The sequence below is a fragment of the Oryza sativa genome, chromosome 4 (genome assembly GCF_034140825.1).
Source record: "Oryza sativa Japonica Group chromosome 4, ASM3414082v1".
In the NCBI taxonomy this organism is placed as follows: domain Eukaryota; kingdom Viridiplantae; phylum Streptophyta; class Magnoliopsida; order Poales; family Poaceae; genus Oryza; species Oryza sativa.
The window spans coordinates 9,973,667-9,998,091 of record NC_089038.1 but is presented as its reverse complement, the minus strand read 5'-3'; the positions used below and the strand labels follow the sequence as shown (position 1 = coordinate 9,998,091).

The 24,425-nt window shown below is 43.0% G+C and overlaps 1 protein-coding gene and 1 long non-coding RNA gene across 2 annotated transcripts; one reads left to right on the top strand and one right to left on the bottom strand.

Moving 5' to 3' along the window:
- Nucleotides 1-151: 151 nt before the first annotated feature.
- LOC136356320 (uncharacterized) lies at nt 152-1,248 on the bottom strand. Its single transcript, XR_010741034.1, has 2 exons — nt 687-1,248; nt 152-603 (listed from the first exon to the last, which is right to left on the bottom strand). It is a non-coding gene; the product is annotated as an uncharacterized lncRNA (long non-coding RNA).
- Nucleotides 1,249-11,125: 9,877 nt separating this feature from the next.
- LOC136356160 (uncharacterized) lies at nt 11,126-12,515 on the top strand. The gene is made up of 3 exons (XM_066309741.1): nt 11,126-12,075; nt 12,151-12,326; nt 12,512-12,515. The coding sequence occupies exons 1-3, from the start codon at nt 11,233-11,235 to the stop codon at nt 12,513-12,515; spliced, it is 1,023 nt and encodes a 340-aa protein (XP_066165838.1). The 5' UTR covers nt 11,126-11,232.
- The last annotated feature ends 11,910 nt before the right edge of the window (nt 12,516-24,425 follow it).

Genomic DNA, 24,425 nt, shown 5'->3' with positions numbered 1-24,425 from the left:
CGACTACAACTACCACAGGGGTGCTGCGCCTTAGCAACCGGTACACCGACTCCACGTTGTTGCTGTTCTTGCCGTGCCAAGAACAACCTTGAACCTGCAAGCAATCGAAGAACAAGCAAGAACAAGTTGACAAGGAAACAGCTCACGGCACTTGTCAAATGATGAAACTTAAACAAACCAAAATGGGGTTCTGAATACAAGTATCCGGGTGGTCTAGCCGACACACGCGAGTACAAGGAAGTAGCTGCAGCTAAACTTACATCAAAACAAAACCCAAAGTGCAAAATGGTGGCTGCTAGGAGTTTATATAGGTGGAGGAATGACCAGGAGAGGAGGTGGGAGCAAACCCTAGGTTTTGTGGACCCCTAATGGGCTGTAATGATACAAGGCCCAAGCCCAAGTTTCTGATGTAAAGAACTATTTTCGTCATTCTGAGCAGCCTGGGTCAAACTTGATGGTGAGGCCACACATAGCTGAAAGTAGACGACGAGATCTTTCCAACAAGTACTCATTTGCCCCGTTTGCCCTCCGGAGTGAAGAGCATTGACTTCATCAAATCAGCGCTACTAGTGCTGCTTGCGATTTGGTTCCTCTCCCATATTCCTAACAACAAGTAGATCATAACAACCATTTAGTAGCACCCAATTCTGAGAAGAACTTGTATGATTAGCTAGGAATGACTTTACCTGATAATTAAGTTCACGAGCTCGAGCTCTAGTCATTGGTCCTTGCTGTGCAATAGGCGTGGTTGTATCGTTGGAAGGGATGTCCTCATCATCCTCCCCTTCTTGCATTTGAGTCGTCCTCGACTCTAACTCATCTTCTTCTCCCAAATATGGCTTTAAATCTGCAATGTTAAACATGGGGCTAACCCCAAAATCGGCAGGTAGCTCAAGCTTGTATGCATTGTCATTAATCTTTTGTAGCACTTTGAAAGGACCATCAGCTCTAGGTAGCAACTTAGATTTTCTCAAATTAGGGAACCTATTCTTTCTCAAATGCAACCAAACCAAATCACCAGGTTCAAAAGCAACATGTTTCTTTCCTTTGCTCCCAGCAAGTTTATACTTAATATTCATGCGCTCTATGTTCTCCTTAGTGGTCTCATGCAGTTTTAACATCAATTCAGCGCGATATTTTTGCATCAAAGTTCACTCTCTCTGAAGTTGGGAGGGGCAAAAGATCAGTTGGAGCACGGGGTAGAAGGCCATAAACAATCTCAAAAGGGCACTTCTTAGTAGTAGAATGTTGTGAACGATTATAAGCAAACTCAACATGTTTTGGTGTTTTTTAAACTTTTGCATTCCGGTGAAAAACATCGCACCCACGTGTGCCAATATTGGCATTAATTGACAAAAGTTCGCCGCGCGAATCACGAAGTGATTTTTTGCCACAAACGAACCCAATACACTCCAATATGTCCAAAAATGATGTTTTGGTGGTTTTTAAACTTTTGCATTCCGGTGAAAAACTTCGCTCCCACGTGTTGCAATATTGGCATTAATTGACAAAAGTTCGCCGCGCGAATCACGAAGTGATTTTTTGCCACGAACGCACCCAATACACTCCAATATGTCTTAAAATCATGTTTTTATGGTTTTTGAGCTTTTGCATTCCGGTGAAAAACATCGCACCCACGTGTGCCAATATATGCCAATATTGGCATTAATTGACAAAAGTTCGCCGCGCGAATCACGAAGAGATTTTTTGCCACGAACGCACACAATACAGTCCAATATGTCCAAAAATCATGTTTTGGTGGTTTTTTAACTTTTGCATTCCGGTGAAAAACATCGCACCCACGTGTGCCGATATATACCAATATTGGCATTAATTGACAAAAGTTCGCCTCGCGAATCACGAAGTGAGTTTTTGCCACGAATGCACCCAATACACTCCAATATGTCTTAAAATCATGTTTTTGTGGTTTTTGAACTTTTGCATTCCGGTGAAAAATTTCACACCCACGTGAACCAATATATGCCAATATTGGCATTAATTGACAAAAGTTCGCCGCGCGAATCACGAAGTGAGTTTTTGCCACGAACGCACCCAATACAGTCCAATATGTCCAAAAATCATGTTTTGGTGGTTTTTGAACTTTTGCATTCCGGTGAAAAACTTCGCTCCCACGTGTTGCAATATTGGCATTAATTGACAAAAGTTCGCCGCGCGAATCACCAAGTGATTTTTTACCACGAACGCACCCAATACACTCCAATATGTCTTAAAATCATGTTTTTATGGTTTTTGAACTTTTGCAATCCGGTGAAAAACATCGCACCAACGTGTGCAGATATATACCAATATTGGCATTAATTGACAAAAGTTCGCCTCGCGAATCACGAAGTGAGTTTTTCCCACGAACGTACCCAATACACTCCAATATGTCTTAAAGTCATGTTTTTATGGTTTTTGAACTTTTGCATTCCGGTGAAAAACATCGCACCAACGTGTGCCAATATATGCCAATATTGGCATTAATTGACAAAAGTTCGCCGCGCGAATCACGGAGTGATTTTTTGCCACGAACGCACCCAATACACTCCAATATGTCTTAAAACCATGTTTTTGTGGTTTTTGAACTTTTGCATTCCGGTGAAAAATTTGACACCCACGTGCACCAATATATGCCAATATATGCCGCGCGAATCACGAAGTGAGTTTTTGCCACGAACGCACCCAATACACTCCAATATGTCTTAAAATCATGTTTGGTGGTTTTTGAACTTTTGCATTCCGGTGAAAAACTTCGCACCAACGTGTGCCGATATATACCAATATTGGCATTAATTGACAAAAGTTCGCCTCGCGAATCATGAAGTGAGTTTTTTCCACGAACGTACCCAATACACTCCAATATGTCTTAAAATCATGTTTTCATAGTTTTTGAACTTTTGCATTCCGGTGAAAAACTTCGCACCAACGTGTGCCAATATATACCAATATTGGCATTAATTGACAAAAGTTCGCCGCGCGAATCACGGAGTGATTTTTTGCCACGAACGCACCCAATACACTCCAATATGTCCGAAAATCATGTTTTGGTGGTTTTTGAACTTTTGCATTCCGGTGAAAAACTTCGCACCAACGTGTTCCAATGTATGCCAATATTGGCATTAATTGACAAAAGTTCGCCGCGCGAATCACGGAGTGATTTTTTGCCACGAACGCACCCAATACCCTCCAATATGTCTTAAAATCATGTTTTTATGGTTTTTGAACTTTTGCATTCCGGTGAAAAATTTCACACCCACGTGCACCAATATATGCCAATATTGGCATTAATTGACAAAAGTTCGCCGCGCGAATCTCGAAGTGATTTTTTGCCACGAACGCACCCAATACACTCCAATATGTCTTAAAATCATGTTTTGTTGTTTTTGAACTTTTGCATTCCGGTGAAAAACTTCGCTCCCACGTGACCTAATATTGGCATTAATTGACAAAAGTTCGCCGCGCGATTCACGAAGTGATTTTTTGCCACAAACGCACCCAATACACTCCAATATGTCTTAAAATCATGTTTTTGTTGTTTTTGAACTTTTGCATTCCGGTGAAAAACTTCGCTCCCACGTGACCTAATATTGGCATTAATTGACAAAAGTTCGCCGCGCGATTCACGAAGTGATTTTTTGCCACAAACGCACCCAATACACTCCAATATGTCTTAAAATCATGTTTTTGTTGTTTTTGAACTTTTGCATTCCGGTGAAAAACTTCGCTCCCACGTGACCTAATATTGGCATTAATTGACAAAAGTTCGCTGCGCGAATCACGAAGAGAGTTTTTGCCACGAACGCACCCAATACACTCCAATATGTCCAAAAATCATGTTTTGGTGGTTTTTGAACTTTTGTATTCCGGTGAAAAACTTCGCACCAACGTGTGCCAATATATGCCAATATTGGCATTAATTGACAAAAGTTCGCCGCGCGAATCACGAAGTGATTTTTTGCCACGAACGCACCCAATACACTCCAATATGTCCAAAAATCATGTTTTGGTGGTTTTTGAACTTTTGTATTCCGGTGAAAAACTTCGCACCAGCGTGTGCCAATAGATGCCAATATTGGCATTAATTGACAAAAGTTCGCCGCGCTGATGAACCCTGAGTTCCTCTCGACACTCAAGGCTGTTGTTGGCCCGTTCTTTCGGTGAGTTGTGATAACTACGATTTGGGAGAAACGTTGACGGTCCGACTACAACCGTACGAGACGTTGTGTTGCGGCTTAGCGATCGATACACCTCTCCGTGGGTTGTTGATCTTGCCGGTGCAGATCAACCCTATTCTTGCAAGCAAATTGAAGAAACAAGCAAGAACAAGATAAAAGCAATCTGATATTGCAAATAGGAATTTAAAACAAATGATAAGTTGGGGTTCCAAAGAACAAGCAGACGGACGGTCTAGCCGACACGCGCGTTGCAAGCAAGTAGCAATGGCTAAACTTTAATCTAACAAAACCCAAGAAACCCTGAAGGGGTACCTAACTATTTATAGAGGTGGGAGGACGACCAAGAGGGTCCAAGGGTCGTGCTCCACCAGATTGGGGCGCACCCCACATGGGCCCCAAATAGGCCAGGGTCCAAAACAAAGTTACAAGCCCATTGGCCCAATACAGGAGACGCAGCACGTTGCTTCTGTGATTGCGGCCAAACGAGATAGATTTCCGAGATGAGGCTGGATCCGTTGGAAGGAGGACTTCGAGGGCTTTCCATCAAGTACTCACGGGCCCAAAACGGAGCACGTATGTAGATTTGGCGGCCGTTCGAAGTCAGCAATGTAGCACGTGGCCGAATCAGATTGCAGCACATGGAGGACTTGATCTTGATGTCTTCCTTTTGATTCATGATGTGAGCAATGGTCGTCTCCATAGTAGCCATAGTCACATCACGCGCGAATCACGAAGTGATTTTTTGCCACGAACGCACCCAATACACTCCAATATGCCCAAAAATCATGTTTTGGGGGGTTTTTGAACTTTTGCATTCCGGTGAAAAACTTCGCACCAACATGTGCCAATATATGCCAATATATGCCAATATTGGCATTAATTGACAAAAGTTCGCCGCGCGAATCACGAAGTGATTTTTTGCCACGAACGCACACAATACACTCCAATATGTCCAAAAATCATGTTTTGGTGGTTTTTGAACTTTTGCATTCCGGTGAAAAACTTCGCACCAACGTGTGCCCATATATGCCAATATTGGCATTAATTGACAAAAGTTCACCGCGCGAATCACGAAGTGATTTTTTGCCACAAACGCACCCAATACACTCCAATATGTCTTAAAATCATGTTTTTGTGGTTTTTGAACTTTTGCATTCCGGTAAAAAAATTTCACACCCACGTGCACCAATATATGCCAATATTGGCATTAATTGACAAAAGTTCGCCGCGTGAATCACGAAGTTATTTTTTGCCACGAACGCACCCAATACAGTCCAATATGTCCAAAAATCATGTTTTGGTGGTTTTTGAACTTTTGTATTCCGGTGAAAAACTTCGCACCAACGTGTGCCAATATATGCCAATATTGGCATTAATTGACAAAAGTTCGCCGCGCGAATCTCGAAGTGATTTTTTGCCACGAACGCACCCAATACACTCCAATATGTCTTAAAATCATGTTTTTGTACCAATATTGGCATTAATTGACAAAATTTCACCGCGCGAATCACGAAGTGATTTTTTGCCACGAACGCACCCAATACAGTCCAATATGTCCAAAAATCATGTTTTGGTGGTTCTTGAACTTTTGCATTCCGGTGAAAAACTTCGCACCAACGTGTGCCGATATATACCAATATTGGCATTAATTGACAAAAGTTCGCCTCGCGAATCACGAAGTGAGTTTTTGCCACGAACGTACCCAATACACTCCAATATGTCTTAAAATCATGTTTTTATGGTTTTTGAACTTTTGCATTCCGTTGAAAAACATCGCACCCACGTGTGCCAATATATGCTTATATTGGCATTAATTGACAAAAGTTCGCCGCGCGAATCTCGAAGTGATTTTTTGCCACGAACGCACCCAATACACTCCAATATGTCTTAAAATCATGTTTTTGTGGTTTTTGAACTTTTGCATTCCGGTGAAAAACTTCGCTCCCACGTGTCCTAATATTGGCATTAATTGACAAAAGTTCGCCGCGCGAATCACGAAGTGATTTTTTGCCACGAACGCACACAATACAGTCCAATATGTCCAAAAATCATGTTTTGGTTGTTTTTGAACTTTTGCATTCCGGTGAAAAACTTCGCACCAACGTGTGCCAATATATGCCAATATTGGCATTAATTGACGAAAGTTCGCCGCGCGAATCACGAAGTGAGTTTTTGCCACGAACGCACCCAATACACTCCAATTTGTCCGAAAATCATGTTTTGCTGGTTTTTGAACTTTTGCATTCCCGTGAAAAACTTGGCACCCACGTGTGCCATTATATGCCAATATTAGCATCGATTGACAAAAGTTCGCCGCGCGAATCACGAAGTGAGTTTTTGCTACGAACGCACCCAATACACTCCAATATGTCCAAAAATCATGTTTTGGTGGTTTTTGAACTTTTGCATGCCGTTGAAAAACTTCACACCCACGTGTGCCAGTATTGGCACTAATTGACAAAAGTTCGCCGCGCGAATCACGAAGTGAGTTTTTGCCCCGAACGCACCCAATACACTCCAATATGTCTTAAAATCATGTTTTTGTGGTTTTTGAACTTTTGCATTCCGGTGAAAAATTTCACACCCACGTGTGCCATTATATGCCAATATTGGCATCGATTGACAAAAGTTCGCCGCGCGAATCACGAAGTGAGTTTTTGCCACCAACGCACCCAATACACTCCAATATGTCCAAAAATCATGTTTTGGTGGTTTTTGAACTTTTGCATTCCGGTGAAAAACTTCGCACCCACGTGTTGCAATATTGGCATTAATTGACAAAAGTTCGCCGCGCGAATCACGAAGTGATTTTTTGCCACGAACGCACCCAATACACTCCAATATGTCCAAAAATCATGTTTTGGTGGTTTTTGAACTTTTGCATTCCGGTGAAAAATTTCACACCCACGTGTGCCAATATTTGCCAATATTGGCATTAATTGACAAAAGTTCGCCGCGCGAATCACGAAGTGAGTTTTTGCCCCAAACGCACCCAATACACTCCAATATGTCTTAAAATCATGTTTCTGTGGTTTTTGAACTTTTGCAGTCCGGTGAAAAACTTCGCACCCACATGTGCCAATATATGCCAATATTGGCATTAATTGACAAAAGTTCGCCGCGCGAATCACGAAGTGAGTTTTTGCCCAGAACGCACCCAATACACTCCAATATGTCTTAAAATCATGTTTTTGTGGTTTTTGAACTTTTGCATTCCGGTGAAAAATTTCACACACACGTGTGCTATTATATGCCAATATTGGCATCGATTGACAAAAGTTCGCCGCGCGAATCACGAAGTGAGTTTTTGCCACCAACGCACCCAATACACTCCAATATGTCCAAAAATCATGTTTTGGTGGTTTTTGAACTTTTGCATTCCGGTGAAAAACTTCGCACCCACGTGTTGCAATATTGGCATTAATTGACAAAAGTTCGCCGCGCGAATCACGAAGTGATTTTTTGCCACGAACGCACCCAATACACTCCAATATGTGCAAAAATCATGTTTTGGTGGTTTTTAAACTTTTGCATTCCGGTGAAAAACTTCGCACCCACGTGTTGCAATATTGGCATTAATTGACAAAAGTTCGCCGTGCGAATCACGAAGTGAGTTTTTGCCACGAACGCACCCAATACACTCCAATATGTCCAAAAATCATGTTTTGGTGGTTTTTGAACTTTTGCATTCCGGTGAAAAACTTCGCACCCACGTGTGCCAATATATGCCAATATTGGCATTAATTGACAAAAGTTCGCCGCACTGATGAGGACATCAACACCATCGATACATCCACGTCCCCCCATGTACAGCATGATGGTCCTATTACCCGCGCTCGTGCACGTCAACTAAATTATCAGGTGAGTTCTTTCTTGAGTTCATATTCCTCGTCTTTATACCCCGGAGACGCATGCACTCGTGTTTTACTCAGGAACGATGGAGAGGATCCAAAGGGAAGAGGATTCGCGCGGGGTGGATTCGGACTGCAGGGCAGCGCCAACTTCTGACGGCCGCCACGACTTCATGCGAACTCCAATTTGAGCGTGCAAGTACTTCATAGAAAGCTTATCAAGTCTACTTTCAAATGGATCCAGCCACATGTCCATATCTGTTCTGGAGCGGCCGCAATTGTCATTTTACTCCCGACTGTTTTCTGTCCATGGTGCTGCGTCACCTCTTTTGACCCAATGGGCTGTGTATCCAAGTTGGGCCCAGTAGGGGCGCGTCCTAGGGTTGGAGCACGACCCTATGGTCGTTCTTTCCCTCTTCTTATACCTCTAGTCGCCACCAAGAACAGGCGGGTTTTGATGATAGAGATAGCTTCTTGCTACCGGCTCGCAGCGCGCGTGTTGGCTAAACCGCCCGTCTGCCTATAATCAGAACCCCACCATATTGTGTTTGATAGTGAAACTTTCATCTTTATCTAGCAATTTCAGTGCTTGTCCTACTTGTTCTTGCTTGTTCTTCGATTGCTTGCAGGACGAGTGCCCTCGTGGCCGGGTTGACGCGCACCACAAGTTCGCGACGACCATTGGAGACGGTGTATCGGTTGCTAAGGCGCAGCAGCGTCTTTGGACAGTTGTAGTCGGGCCGTGAATGTCGTCTTCATCCAATCGAGTTATCCCTTACCTCTCATCGAAAGATCGGGCCACAAACCCTAGCGGGTTCTCATCAGGTGGTATCAGATCGTGGTTCGTCGGTGAGAGAATTTACCCTTCCCTTCGTCATTAATTTTTTTTCCTATAGTCCAGAAAAGACCAACAAAAAAATAGTAGATTAGTTTTCCCGTGATCCTATAGACCATTGTGCCTTTTTACTAGTACTGCTTAGTTAAGGCTTGTTGAGTTTTCGATTGCATCGGTTGTGTTAATTTGCTGGTCTTAGTGTTAGGCGATTAGAGTTTCGAGTTCTTGCCACCACCGCACATCGCCACCTTCATCAATTTTGCCGTCACCACCGTCGCAGTCACCCACCAAATCACTTTCTATTTGTGTGTGATCTGTTGCCGATAGCTTTTGTGAGTTGCCTTGTATCCTGCCGCCACTAGAAAGGAAATAGACCCTGATTCGAGTGACCTTCCTTAAAACAGTCATATCTTTTTCATACGGACTCGAAATTAGGCTTATAATATATCCACGGACATCTACAAAAAAAGTTACATCCGATTCTCCCCGGCTCTGCCGGGTTCGGCAAATTTAAAATTGCCAAATTCCTCTTGCAAAATTCTGTTTTTGTGGCGAGAAGCTTCGGGACCTATTCGCATAGAACTTTGAAAAAATTCTACAAGCTTCATACTTTGTCCGTTTGAGATAAGATTTTCTGTGGTTGGTTCTAGTGTGCTCCTGGTTGTGAAAAAAATATCAAAAAAATAAAAAAAAAGTTGTGTCTCTCTCCTCAGCACTAGAGAGAGCAAGCAAAAAAAAAAAAAAAGAGAGGATCCAGCGAGCACACCCCACCATTCCCCCTTTGTCACCACCTTCCACCACCGGTTCTTGTTTTCGTTGCTGTTTGGGTTTTGTGTTTTGTGGCGTCCTTTGTGGTTAGGCTCGCGTCTCTACTTCGACTAGCCTAGGACCAGCACTGTACACTATACCCTTGAGCGATTATTCAATTTGCTTTGACTAACGTGGTTTCTAGTTTTCTCTTGAGCATTGCTTTCAGCCCACCAACAGCTCCACCACAAACCCGACTACAGCTTGACAGGTCTTGTTGCTACAGCACCGATACACCTCGCTCCACAGTTGCTAACTTGTGGGTTGCTGTCCCCCTCCTGTGGGCAAGGTAAGAACTGGTAAGAGCTTGTGAGACAAGCTGCAAGTGAAGTGAGAGTGAGCGTCTTGCAAAAGCTACATCCCAATAGTTGTGTAGGGCTTACATTACATCCTCCATTGTTTTGTTGTCCTTCATTTCTAAACCATGGCAGGTCCAGAGGATAAAGATGAGGAGGGTGCATCTCATTCCCCACGCACCAAAGGCATCATCCAATACTTTACAAGGCAAGTGAAGCAGCACACAGAAGGACTTGATACAGATTTGCAGGTGACAAATGAGAAGATTGGACAATTGGAGTCCACGCAGATCTCCACCAGCACTAAGCTTACAGGGCTGGAGACAGCGGTCGCCCGCATTGACACTAGCCTTGCTGCTCTTGTGAGGCATTTTGATGCTCTCAATGCTGGAGGCAATGGTGGGAGTAATGACGATGACATTGACGGAGAGTACGTCGAGGATAATTTGGAGGATGAATATATTGCTGACACTGAACAAGATGATCGAGATGCTCGAGATCATCGACGGCTACACAACAATCGACGAGGTATGGGTGGTCGCCGCCGACGCGAGGTACGCAACAATGATGATGCTTTTTCTAAAATTAAATTTAAGATTCCTCCTTTTGATGGAAAATATGATCCTGATGCGTACCTCTCTTGGGAGATTGCTGTTGACCAAAAATTTGCATGCCATGAGTTTCCTGAGAACACTAGAGTTAGAGCTGCTACGAGTGAGTTCACCGATTTTGCTTCGGTTTGGTGGATAGAACATGGCAAGAAAAATCCTAATAACATGCCACAAACTTGGGATGCTTTGAAACGGGTCATGCAGGCTAGATTTGTTCCTTCTTACTATGCACGTGACTTGCTGAATAGGTTGCAACAATTGAGACAGGGTGCGAAAAGTGTAGAGGAATATTATCAGGAGTTACAAATGGGCTTGCTTCGTTGTAATTTAGAGGAAACTGAGGACGCTGCCATGGCTAGATTTTTGGGTGGGTTAAACCGCGAGATTTATGACATCGTAGACTATAAAGATTACACTAATATGACCCGATTGTTTCATCTTGCTTGTAAGGCTGAAAGGGAAGTGCAGGGACGACGTGCTAGTGCCAAGGCTAATTTTTCTGCAGGTAAAACTTCATCATGGCAGACACGCACCACTCCTCCGGGCGGCCGTACTGCTTCTCCATCTTCCACACCCACAACCAGTCGAGCAGCACCTCCTCCATCTAGTGACAAGTCAGCGACAAAGGCTGCTCAGCCAGCACCGAGTGCTTCTTCAATGGCATCCACAGGCCGAATGAGAGATGTTCAGTGCCACCGTTGCAAGGGTTTTGGGCATGTACAGCGTGACTGCCCTAGCAAGCGAGTTTTGGTAGTCAAAAACGATGGTGAGTACTCCTCTGCTAGTGATTTCGATGATGATACACTTGCTTTGCTTGCGGCTAACCATGCAGATAATGAGCCACCGGAAGAGCACATTGGGGCTGCATTTGCGGATCACTATGAGAGCCTCATTGTGCAGCGTGTCCTTAGCGCACAAATGGAGAAGGCGGAGCAAAATCAGCGACACACGTTGTTCCAAACAAAGTGTGTCGTCAAAGAGCGTTGTTGCCGCATGATCATTGATGGAGGTAGATGCAACAACTTGGCTAGCAGCGAGATGGTGGAGAAGCTTGCACTTAGCACCAAACCGCACCCACATCCATACTACATCCAATGGCTGAACAACAGTGGTAAGGCGAAGGTAACAAAACTGGTGCACATTAATTTTGCAATTGGAAATTACCATGATGTTGTTGAATGTGATGTTGTGCCCATGCAAGCATGTAATATTCTGCTAGGTAGACCATGGCAATTTGATAGGGATTCTATGCATCATGGTAGGTCAAACCAGTACTCTTTTCTGTACCATGATAAGAAAATTGTGTTGCATCCCATGTCTCCTGAAGATATTTTGCGTGATGATGTTGCTAAGGCTGCCAAATCCAAATGTGAGAGTGATAAAAAAGCCCAATCTGATGGCAAGAAACCTGAGACAATCAATTTGAAACCCAAATGCTTACTTGCTACTAAATCTGATATTAATGAGTTGATTGCATCATCTTCAGTTGCCTATGCTTTGGTATGCAAAGATGCTTTGATTTCACTTCACGATATGCAGCATTCTTTGCCCCCTGCTGTTGCTAACATTTTGCAGGAGTACTCTGATGTGTTTCCCAAGGAAGTGCCACCGGGGCTGCCACCGGTGCACGGCATTGAGCATCAAATCGACTTGATCCCAGGTGCTTCCCTACCGAACCGTGCGCCATACCGAACCAACCCTGAGGAAACCAAGGAGATTCAGCGTCAAGTTCATGAGTTGCTTGATAAAGGGTATGTACGCGAGTCTTTTAGTCCATGTGCGGTTCCGGTAATCTTGGTACCAAAGAAAGATGGTTCATGGCGTATGTGTGTTGATTGTAGAGCTATTAATAACATTACCATTCGATATCGTCATCCTATTCCTAGTTTAGATTATATGCTTGATGAATTGAGTGGCTCTGTTGTGTTCTCCAAAGTTGATTTGCGTAGTGGTTACCACCAGATTCGTATGAAGTTGGGTGATGAATGGAAAACAGCATTTAAAACAAAGTTTGGGTTGTATGAGTGGTTAGTGATGCCTTTTGGTTTAACTAATGCACCCAGCAGTTTCATGAGGTTGATGAATGAGGTTTTGCGTCCTTTCATTGGAAAATTTGTGGTGGTCTACTTTGATGATATCTTGATTTACAGCAAGTCTATGGGTGAACATTTTAATCATTTACGTGTTGTTTTTAATGCTCTTCGTGATGCACGTTTATTTGGTAACCTTGAGAAGTGCACCTTTTGCACAGATCGAGTTTCTTTTCTTGGCTATGTTGTAACTCCGCAGGGGATTGAGGTTAATCAAGCCAAGGTTGAGGCAATTCAGAGTTGGCCGACTCCTAAAACGGTCTCACAACTGCGGAGCTTTCTAGGACTCGCGGGGTTCTATCGCCGCTTTGTGCAGGATTTCAGCACCATTGCTGCACCATTGAATGCGCTTACAAAGAAGGGAGTGCCTTTCACTTGGGGCACATCACAAGAGAACGCCTTCCACATGTTGAAAGATAAGTTGACCCATGCACCTCTCCTCCAACTTCCCGATTTTAATAAGACTTTTGAACTTGAATGTGATGCTAGTGGGATTGGATTGGGTGGTGTTTTGCTACAAGAAGGAAAACCTGTTGCATATTTTAGTGAAAAGTTGAGTGGGCCTGTTCTGAATTATTCTACTTATGATAAGGAATTATATGCTCTTGTGCGAACTTTAGAAACATGGCAGCATTATTTGTGGCCCAAGGAATTTGTCATACATTCTGATCATGAGTCTTTGAAGCATATTCGTAGTCAAGGGAAGCTGAACCGTAGACATGCTAAATGGGTTGAATTTATTGAATCTTTTCCTTATGTTATGAAACACAAGAAAGGGAAGGAGAACATCATTGCTGATGCTTTGTCTAGGAGATACACTTTGTTGACACAACTTGACTACAAGATTTTTGGCCTGGAAACAATCAAAGACCAATATGCGCATGATGCTGATTTTAATGATGTGTTGCTGCATTGTAAGGATGGAAGAACATGGAACAAATTCGTCATCAATGATGGGTTTGTTTTCAGAGCTAACAAGCTATGCATTCCAGCTAGCTCCGTTCGCTTGTTGTTGTTGCAGGAAGCGCATGGAGGTGGTTTGATGGGACATTTTGGTGCCAAGAAGACACATGACATCCTTGCTAGTCATTTCTTTTGGCCACAGATGCGAAGAGATGTTGGCAGGTTCGTTGCTCACTGCGCTACATGTCAAAAGGCTAAGTCACGCTTACATCCACATGGTTTGTATATGCCTCTTCCTGTTCCTACTGTTCCTTGGGAAGATATTTCAATGGATTTTGTGTTAGGATTGCCTAGGACCAAGAGGGGGCGTGATAGCATTTTTGTGGTTGTGGATATATTTTCTAAAATGGCACATTTCATACCATGTCATAAAACTGATGATGCTTCTCATATCGCTAATTTGTTCTTTCAAGAAATTGTTCGCTTGCATGGTGTGCCAAACACAATTGTTTCTGATCGTGACACAAAATTTCTTAGCCATTTTTGGAGAACTTTGTGGGCTAAATTGGGGACTAAACTTTTGTTTTCTACTACTTGTCATCCCCAAACTGATGGACAAACTGAAGTGGTGAATAGAACCTTGTCTACTATGCTTAGGGCTGTTTTGAAGAAAAATATCAAGATGTGGGAAGAATGCTTGCCTCATATTGAATTTGCTTATAATCGTTCCTTGCATTCTACTACAAAAATGTGCCTATTTCAGATTGTGTATGGTTTGTTGCCTCGTGCTCCAATTGATTTGATGCCTTTACCATCTTCTGAAAAACTGAATTTTGATACTAAGCAACGTGCTGAGTTGATGTTAAAACTGCATGAGACAACTAAAGAAAACATAGAGCGCATGAATGCTAAGTATAAGTTTGCTGGTGACAAAGGTAGAAGGGAATTGAATTTTGAACCTGGAGATTTGGTTTGGTTGCATTTGCGAAAAGAACGATTTCCTGATTTGAGAAAGTCTAAATTGATGCCTAGAGCTGATGGACCATTTAAAGTGTTAGCAAAGATTAATGAGAATGTATATAAGCTTGATTTGCCTGCAGATTTCAGGGTTAGTCCCACATTTAACGTTGCAGATTTGAAGCCGCATTATGGAGAAGAAGATGAGCTTGAGTCGAGAACGACTCAAATGCAAGAAGGGGAGGATGATGAGGACATCAACACCATCGATACATCCAAGTCCCCCCATGTACAGCATGATGGTCCTATTACCCGCGCTCGTGCACGTCAACTAAATTATCAGGTGAGTTCTTTCTTGAGTTCATATTCCTCGTCTCTATACCCCGGAGACGCGTGCACTCGTGTTTTACTCAGGAACGATGGAGAGGATCCAAAGGGAAGAGGATTCGCGCGGGGTGGATTCGGACTGCAGGGCAGCGCCAACTTCTGACGGCCGCCACGACTTCATGCGAACTCCGATTTAGGCGTGCAAGTACTTCATGCAAAGCTTATCAAGTCTACTTTCAAATGGATCCAGCCACATGTCCATATCTGTTCTGGAGCGGCCGCAATTGTCATTTTACTCCCGACTGTTTTCTGTCCATGGTGCTGCGTCACCTCTTTTGACCCAATGGGCTGTGTATCCAAGTTGGGCCCATTAGGGGCGCGTCCTAGGGTTGGAGCACGACCCTATGGTCGTTCTTTCCCTCTTCTTATACCTCTAGTCGCCACCAAGAACAGGCGGGTTTTGATGATAGAGATAGCATCTTGTTACCGGCTCGCAGCGCGCGTGTTGGCTAAACCGCCCGTCTGCCTATAATCGGAACCCCACCATATTGTGTTTGATAGTGAAACTTTCATCTTTATCTATCAATTTCAGTGCTTGTCCTACTTGTTCTTGCTTGTTCTTCGATTGATTGCAGGACGAGTGCCCTCGTGGCCGGGTTGACGCGCACCACAAGTTCGCGGCGACCATTCGAGACGGTGTATCGGTTGCTAAGGCGCAGCGTCTTTGGACAGTTGTAGTCGGGCCGTGAACGTCGTCTTCATCCAATCGAGTTATCCCTTACCTCTCATCGAAAGATCGGGCCACAAACCCTAGCGGGATCGCATCACGCACGAATCACGATGTGATTTTTTGCCACGAACGCACCCAATACACTCCAATATGTCCAAAAATCATGTTTTGGTGGTTTTTAAACTTTTGCATTCCGGTGAAAAACTTCGCACTCACGTGTGCCAATATTGGCATTAATTGACAAAAGTTCGCCGCGCGAATCACGAAGTGAGTTTTTACCACGAACGCACCCAATACACTCCAATATGTCTAAAAATGATGTTTTGGTGGTTTTTGAACTTTTGCATTCCGGTGAAAAACTTCACACCCACGTATACCAATATATGCCAATATTGGCATTAATTGACAAAATTTCGCCGCGCGAATCACGAAGTGAGTTTTTGCCACGAACGCACCCAATACACTCCAATATGTCTAAAAATCATGTTTTGGTGGTTTTTGAACTTTTGCATTCCGGTGAAAACCTTCGCACCCACGTGTGCCAATATTGGCATTAATTGACAAAAGTTCGCCGTGCGAATCACGAAGTGAGTTTTTGCCACGAACGCGCCCAATACACTCCAATATGTCCAAATATAATGTTTTTGTGGTTTTTGAACTTTTGCATTCCGGTGAAAAACTTCACACCCACGTGTGCCAATATTGGCATTAATTGACAAAAGTTCGCGCGCGAGTCACGAAGTGAGTTTTTGCCACGAACGCGCAAAATACACTCCAGTATGTCCAAAAATCATGTTTTGGTAGTTTTTGAACTTTTGCATTCCGGTGAAAAACTTCGCACCCACGTGTGCCACTATTGGCATTAATTGACAAAAATTCACCGCGCGAATCACGTAGTGAGTTTTTGCCACGAACGCACTCAATACACTCCAATATGTCCAAAAATCATGTTTTGGGGGTTTTTGAACTTTTGCATTCCGATGAAAAACTTCACACCCACGTACGCCAATATATGCCAATATTGGCATTAATTGACAAAATTTCGCCGCGCGAATCACGAAGTGAGTTTTTGCCACAAACGCACCCAATAAACTCCAATATGTCTAAAAATTATGTTTTGGTGGTTTTTGAACTTTTGCATTCCGGTGAAAAACTTCACACCCACGTATGCCAATATATGCCATTATTGGCATTAATTGACAAAATTTCGCCGCGCGAATCACGAAGTGAGTTTTTGCCACGAACGCACCCAATACACTCCAATATGACCAAAAATCATGTTTTGGTGGTTTTTGAACTTTTGCATTCCGGTGAAAAACTTCGCACCCACGTGTGCCAATATTGGTATTAATTGACAAAAGTTCGCCGCGCAAATCACGAAGTGAGATTTTGCCACGAACGCACCCAATACACTCCAATATGTCCAAAAATCATGTTTTGGTGGTTTTTGAACTTTTGCATTCCGATGAAAAACTTCACACCCACGTGTGCTAATATGGGCATTAATTGACAAAAGTTCGCCGCGCGAATCACGAAGTGAGTTTTTGCCACGAAAGCACCCAACACACTCCAATATGACCAAAAATCATGTTTTGGTGGTTTTTGAACTTTTGCATTCCGGTGAAAAACTACACACCCACGTGTGCCATTATTGGCATTAATTGACAAAAGTTCGCCGCGCAAACCACGAAGTGAGTTTTTGCCACGAACGCACCAATACACTCCAATATATCCGAAAATCATGTTTTGGTGGTTTCTGAACTTTTCCATTCCAGTGAAAAACTTCGCACCCACGTGTGCCAATATATGCCAATATTGGCATTAATTGACAAAAGTTCGCCGCGCGAATCACGAAGTGAGTTCTTGCCACAAACGCATCCAATACACTCCAATATGTCCAAAAATCTTTTTTTTGTGGTTTTTGAACTTTTGCATTCCAGTGAAAAACTACACACCCACGTCTGCCATTATTGGCATTAATTGACGAAAGATCGCCGCGCGAATCACGAAGAGAGTTTTTGCCACAAGCGTACCCAATACACTCCAATATGTCCAAAAATCATGTTTTTGTGGTTTTTGAACTTTTGCATTCCGGTGAAAAACATCGCACCCACGTGTGCCAATATATGCCAATATTGGTATTAATTGACAAAAGTTCGCCGTGCTAATTACGAAGTGAGTTCTTGCCACAAACGCACCCAATACACTCCAATATGTCCAAAAATCACGTTTTCGTGGTTTTTGAACTTTTGCATTCCGGTGAAAAACTTCGCACCCACGTGTGCCAATATATGCCAATATTGCATTAATTGACAACAGTTCGCCGCGCGAATCACGAAGTGAGTTTCTGCCACGAACGCACCCAATACACTCCAATATGTCCAACAATGATGTTTTGGTGGTTTTTGAACTTTTGCATTCAGGTGAAAAACTTCGCACCCACGTGTGCCAATATTGGCATTAATTGCCAATATGTCCGCGCGAATCACGAAGTGATTTTTTGCCACGAACGCACCCAATACACTCCAATATGTCCAAAAATCATGTTTTGCTGGTTTTTGAACTTTTGCATTCCGGAGAAAAACTTCGCACTGACGTGTGCCAATATTGGCATTAATTGACAAAAGTTCGCCGCGCGAATCACGAAGTGAGTTTGTGCCTCGAACGCACCCAATACACACCAATATGTCCAAAAATCATGTTTTTGTTGTTTTTGAACTTTTACATTCCAGTGAAAAACTTCCACCCGCGTGTGCCAATATATGCCAATATTGGCATTAATTGACAAAAGTTCGCCGCACGAATCGCGAAGTGATTTTTTGCCACGAACGCACCCAATACACTCCAATATGTCCGAAAATTATGTTTGGTGGTTTTTGAACTTTTGCATTCCGGTGAAAAACTTCACACCCACGTGTGCCAAGATATGTCAATATTGGCATTAATTGACAAAAGTTCGCCGCACGAATCACGAAGTAAGTTTTTGCCACGAACGCACCCAATACACTCCAATATGTCCAAAAATCATGTTTTGGTGGTTTTTGAACTTTTGCATTCCGATGAAAAACTTCACACCCACGTGTGCCAATATTGGCATTAATTGACAAAAGTTCGCCGCGCGAATCACGAAGTGATTTTTTGCCACGAACGCACCCAATACACTCCAATATGTCCAAAAATCATGTTTTGGTGGTTTTTGAACTTTTGCATTCCGGTGAAAAACTTCGCACCCACGTGTGCCAATATATGCCAATATTGGCATTAATTGACAAAAGTTCGCCGCACGAATCGCGAAGTGATTTTTTGCCACGAACGCACCCAATACACTCCAATATGTCCGAAAATCATGTTTGGGGGTTTTTGAACTTTTGCATTCCGGTGAAAAACTTCACAGCCACGTGTGCCAATATATCTCAATATTGGCATTAATTGACAAAAGTTCGCCGCACGAATCACGAAGTGAGTTTTTGCCACGAACGCACCCAATACACTCCAATATGTCCAAAAATCATGTTTTGGTGGTTTTTGAACTTTTGCATTCCGATGAAAAACTTCACACCCACGTGTGCCAATATTGGCATTAATTGACAAAAGTTCGCCGCGCGAATCACGAAGTGATTTTTTGCCACGAACGCACCCAACACACTCCAATATGTCCAAAAATCATGTTTTGGTGGTTTTTAAACTTTTGCATTCAGGTGAAAAACTTCGCACCCACGTGTGGCAATATATGCCAATATTGGCATTAATTGACAAAAGTTCGCCGCACGAATCGCGAAGTGATTTTTTGCCACGAACGCACCCAATACACTCCAATATGTCCGAAAATCATGTTTGGGGGTTTTTGAACTTTTGCATTCCGGTGAAAAACTTCACAGCCACGTGTGCCAATATATGTCAATATTGGCATTAATTGACAAAAGTTCGCCGCGCGAATCACGAAGTGAGTTTTTGCCACGAACTCACTCAATAAACTCCAATATGTCCGAAAATCATGTTTTGGTGGTTTTTGAACTTTTGCATTCCGGTGAAAAACTTCATAGTCACGTGTGCCAATATATGTCAATATTGGCATTAATTGACAAAAGTTCGCCGCGCGAATCACGAAGTGATTTTTTGCCACGAACGCACCCAATACACTCCAATATGTCCAAAAATCTTGTTTTGGTGGTTTTTGCTCTTTTGCATTCCGGTGAAAAACTTCACACCCACGTGTGACAACGATGCGAACCCGCTAGGGTTTGTGGCCCGATCTTTCGATGAGAGGTAAGGGATAACTCGATTGGATGAAGACGACGTTCACGGCCCGACTACAACCGTCCGAAGACGCTGTGCCTTAGCAACCGATACACCGTCTCCAATGGTCGCCGCGAACTTGTGGTGCGCGTCAACCCGACCACGAGGGCACTCGTCCTGCAAGCAATCGAAGAACAAGCAAGAACAAGTAGGACAAGCACTGAAATTGCTAGATAAAGATGAAAGTTTCACTATCAAACTCAATATGGTGGGGTTCCGATTACAGGCAGACGGGCGGTTTAGCCAACACGCGCGCTGCGAGCCGGTAGCAAGTAGCTATCTCTATCATCAAAACCCGAATGTTCTTGGCGGCGACTAGAGGTATAAGAAGAGGGGAAGAACGACCATAGGGTCGTGCTCCAACCCTAGGACGCGCCCCTAATGGGCCCAACTTGGATACACAGCCTATTGGACCAAAAGAGGTGACGCAGCACCATGGACAGAAAACAGTCGGGAGTAAAATGACAATTGCGGCCTCTCCAGAACAGATATGGACATGTGGCTGGATCCATTTGAAACTAGACTTGATAAGCTTTCCATGAAGTACTGGCACGCCCAAATCGGAGTTCGCTTGAAGTCGTGGCGGCCGTCAGAAGTTGGCGCTGCCCTGCAGTCCGAATCCACCCCGCGCGAATCCTCTTCCCTTTGGATCCTCTCCATCGTTCCTGAGTAAAACACGAGTGCACGCGTCTCCGGGGTATAAAGACGAGGAATATGAACTCAAGAAAGAACTCACCTGATAATTTAGTTGACGTGCACGAGCGCGGGTAATAGGACCATCATGCTGTACATGGGGGGACGTGGATGTATCGATGGTGTTGATGTCCTCATCATCCTCCCCTTCTTGCATTTGAGTCGTTCTCGACTCAAGCTCATCTTCTTCTCCCAAATGCGGCTTCAAATCTGCAACGTTAAATGTGGGACTAACCCCGAAATCTGCAGGCAAATCAAGCTTATATACATTCTCATTAATCTTTGCTAACACTTTAAATGGTCCATCAGCTCTAGGCATCAATTTAGACTTTCTCAAATCAGGAAATCGTTCTTTTCGCAAATGCAACCAAACCAAATCTCCAGGTTCAAAATTCAATTCCCTTCTACCTTTGTCACCAGCAAACTTATACTTAGCATTCATGCGCTCTATGTTTTCTTTAGTTGTCTCATGCAGTTTGAACATCAACTCAGCACGTTGCTTAGCATCAAAATTCAGTTTTTCAGAAGATGGTAAAGGCATCAAATCAATTGGAGCACGAGGCAACAAACCATACACAATCTGAAATGGGCACATTTTTGTAGTAGAATACAAGGAACGATTATAAGAAAATTCAATATGAGGCATGCATTCTTCCCACATCTTGATATTTTTCTTCAAAACAGCCCTAAGAATAGTAGACAAGGTTCTATTCACCACTTCAGTTTGTCCATCAGTTTGGGGATGACAAGTAGTAGAAAACAAAAGTTTAGTCCCCAATTTAGCCCACAAAGTTCTCCAAAAATGGCTAAGAAATTTTGTGTCACGATCAGAAACAATTGTGTTAGGCACACCATGCAAGCGAACAATTTCTCGAAAGAACAAATCAGCGATATGAGAAGCATCATCAGTTTTTGCCACGAACACACCCAATACACCCCAATATGTCCAAAAATCATGTTTTTGTTGTTGTTGAACTTTTACATTCCGGTGAAAAACTTCCACCCACGTGTGCCAATATATGCCAATATTGGCATTAATTGACAAAAGTTCGCCACGCGAATCACGATATGATTTTTTGCCACAAACGCACCCAATACACTCCAATATGTCCAAAAATCATCTTTTGGTGGTTTTTGAACTTTTGCATTTTGGTGAAAAACATCGCACCCACGTGTGCCAATATATGCCAACATTGGCATTAATAGACAAAAGTTCGCCGCGCGAATCTCGAAGTGAGTTTTTGCCCCGAACGCACCCAATACACTCCAATATGTCCAAAAATCATGTTTTTGTTGTTTTTGAACCTTTACATTCCAGTGAAAAACTTCCACCCACGTGTGCCAATATATGCCAATATTGGCATTAATTGACAAAACTTCGCCGCACGAATCACGAAGTGATTTTTTGCCACGAACACACCCAATACACTCCAATATGTCCGAAAATCATGTTTTGGTGGTTTTTGAACTTTTGCATTCCGGTGAAAAACTTCGCACTCACGTGTGCCAATATTGGCATTAATCGACAAAAGTTCGCCGTGCGAATCACGAAGTGAGTTTTTGCCACGAACAGACCCAATACACTCCAATATTGGAATTAATTGACAAAAGTTCGCCGCGCGAATCACGAAGTGATTTTTTGCCACGAACGCACCCAATACACTTCAATATGTCCAAAAATCATGTTTTGGTGGTTTTTAAACTTTTGCATTCAGGTGAAAAACTTCGCACCCACGTGTGCCAATATATGCCAATATTGGCATTAATTGACAAAAGTTCGCCGCACGAATCGCGAAGTGATTTTTTGCCACGAACGCACCCAATACACTCCAATATGTCCGAAAATCATGTTTTGGTGGTTTTTTAACTTTTGCATTCCGGTGAAAACTTCACACCCACGTGTTCCAATATGTGCCAATATTGGCATTAATTGACAAAAGTTCGCCGCGCGAATCACGAAGTGTGTTTTTGCCACGAACGCACCCAATACACACCAATATGTCCAAAAATCATGTTTTTGTGGTTTTTGAACTTTTGCATTCCGGTGAAAAACTTCACACCCACGTGTGCCAATATGTGCCAATATTGGCATTAATTGACAAAAATTCGCCGCGCGAATCACGTAGTGTGTTTTTGCCACGAACGCACCCAATACACTCCAATATGTCCAAAAATCATGTTTTGGTGGTTTTTGAACTTTTGCATTCCGGTGAAAAACTTCACACCCACATGTGCCAATATGTGCCAATATTGGCATTAATTGACAAAAGCTCGCCGCACGAATCACGAAGTGATTTTTTGCCACGAACGCACCCAATATACTCCAATATGTCCGAATATCATTTTTTGGTGGTTTTTGAACTTTTGCATTCCGGTGAAAAACTTCACACCCACGTGTGCCAATATTGGCATTAATTGACAAAAGTTCGCCGCACGATTCACGAAGTGAGTTTTTGCCACGAACGCACCCAATATACCCCAATATGTCCGAATATCATTTTTTGGTGGTTTTTGAACTTTTGCATTCCGGTGAAAAACTTCACACCCACGTGTGCCAATATATGTCAATATTGGCATTAATTGACAAAAGTTCGCCGCGCGAATCACGAAGTGATTTTTTGCCACGAACGCACCCAATACACTCCAATATGTCCAAAAATCATGTTTTGGTGGTTTTTGAACTTTTGCATTCAGGTGAAAAACTTCGCACCCACATGTGCCAATATATGCCAATATTGGCATTAATTGACAAAAGTTCGCCGCACGAATCACGAAGTGTGTTTTTGCCACGAACGAACCCAATACACTCCAATATGTCCAACAATCATGTTTTTGTTGTTTTTGAACTTTTGCATTGCGGTGAAAAACTTTGCACGCACGTGTGCCAATATTGGCATTAATTGACAAAAGTTCGCCGGGCGAATCACGAAGTGAGTTTTTGCCACGAACGCACCCAATACACTCTAATATGTCCAGAAATCATGTTTTTGTGGTTTTTGAACTTTTGCATTCCGGTGAAAATCTTCACACCCACGTGTGCCAATATTGGCATTAATTGACAAAACTTCGCCGCGCGAATCACGAAGTGAGTTTTTGCCACGAACGCACCGCATACACTCCAATATGTCCAAAAATTATGTTTTGGGGGTTTTTGAACTTTTGCATTCTGGTGAAAAACTTCTACCCACGTGTGCCAATATATGCCAATATTGGCATTAATTGACAAAAGTTCGCAACACGAATCACGATGTGATTTTTTGCCACAAACGCACCCAATACACTCCAATATGTCCAGAAATCATGTTTTGGTGGTTTTTGAACTTTTGCATTCCGGTGAAAAACTTCACACCCACGTCTGCCAATATATGCCAATATTGGCATTGATTGACAAAAGTTCGCCGCGCGAATAACGAAGTGATTTTTTGCCACGAACGCACCCAATACACTCCAATATGTCCAAAAATCATGTTTTGGTGGTTTTTGAACTTTTGCATTCAGGTGAAAAACTTCGCACCCACGTGTGCCAATATATGCCAATATTGGCATTAATTGACAAAAGTTCGCCGCACGAATCGCGAAGTGTGTTTTTGCCACGAACGAACCCAATACACTCCAATATGTCCAACAATCATGTTTTTGTTGTTTTTGAACTTTTGCATTGCGGTGAAAAACTTTGCACGCACGTGTGCCAATATTGGCATTAATTGACAAAAGTTCGCCGGGCGAATCACGAAGTGAGTTTTTGCCACGAACGCACCCAATACACTCTAATATGTCCAGAAATCATGTTTTTGTGGTTTTTGAACTTTTGCATTCCGGTGAAAAACTTCACACCCACGTGTGCCAATATTGGC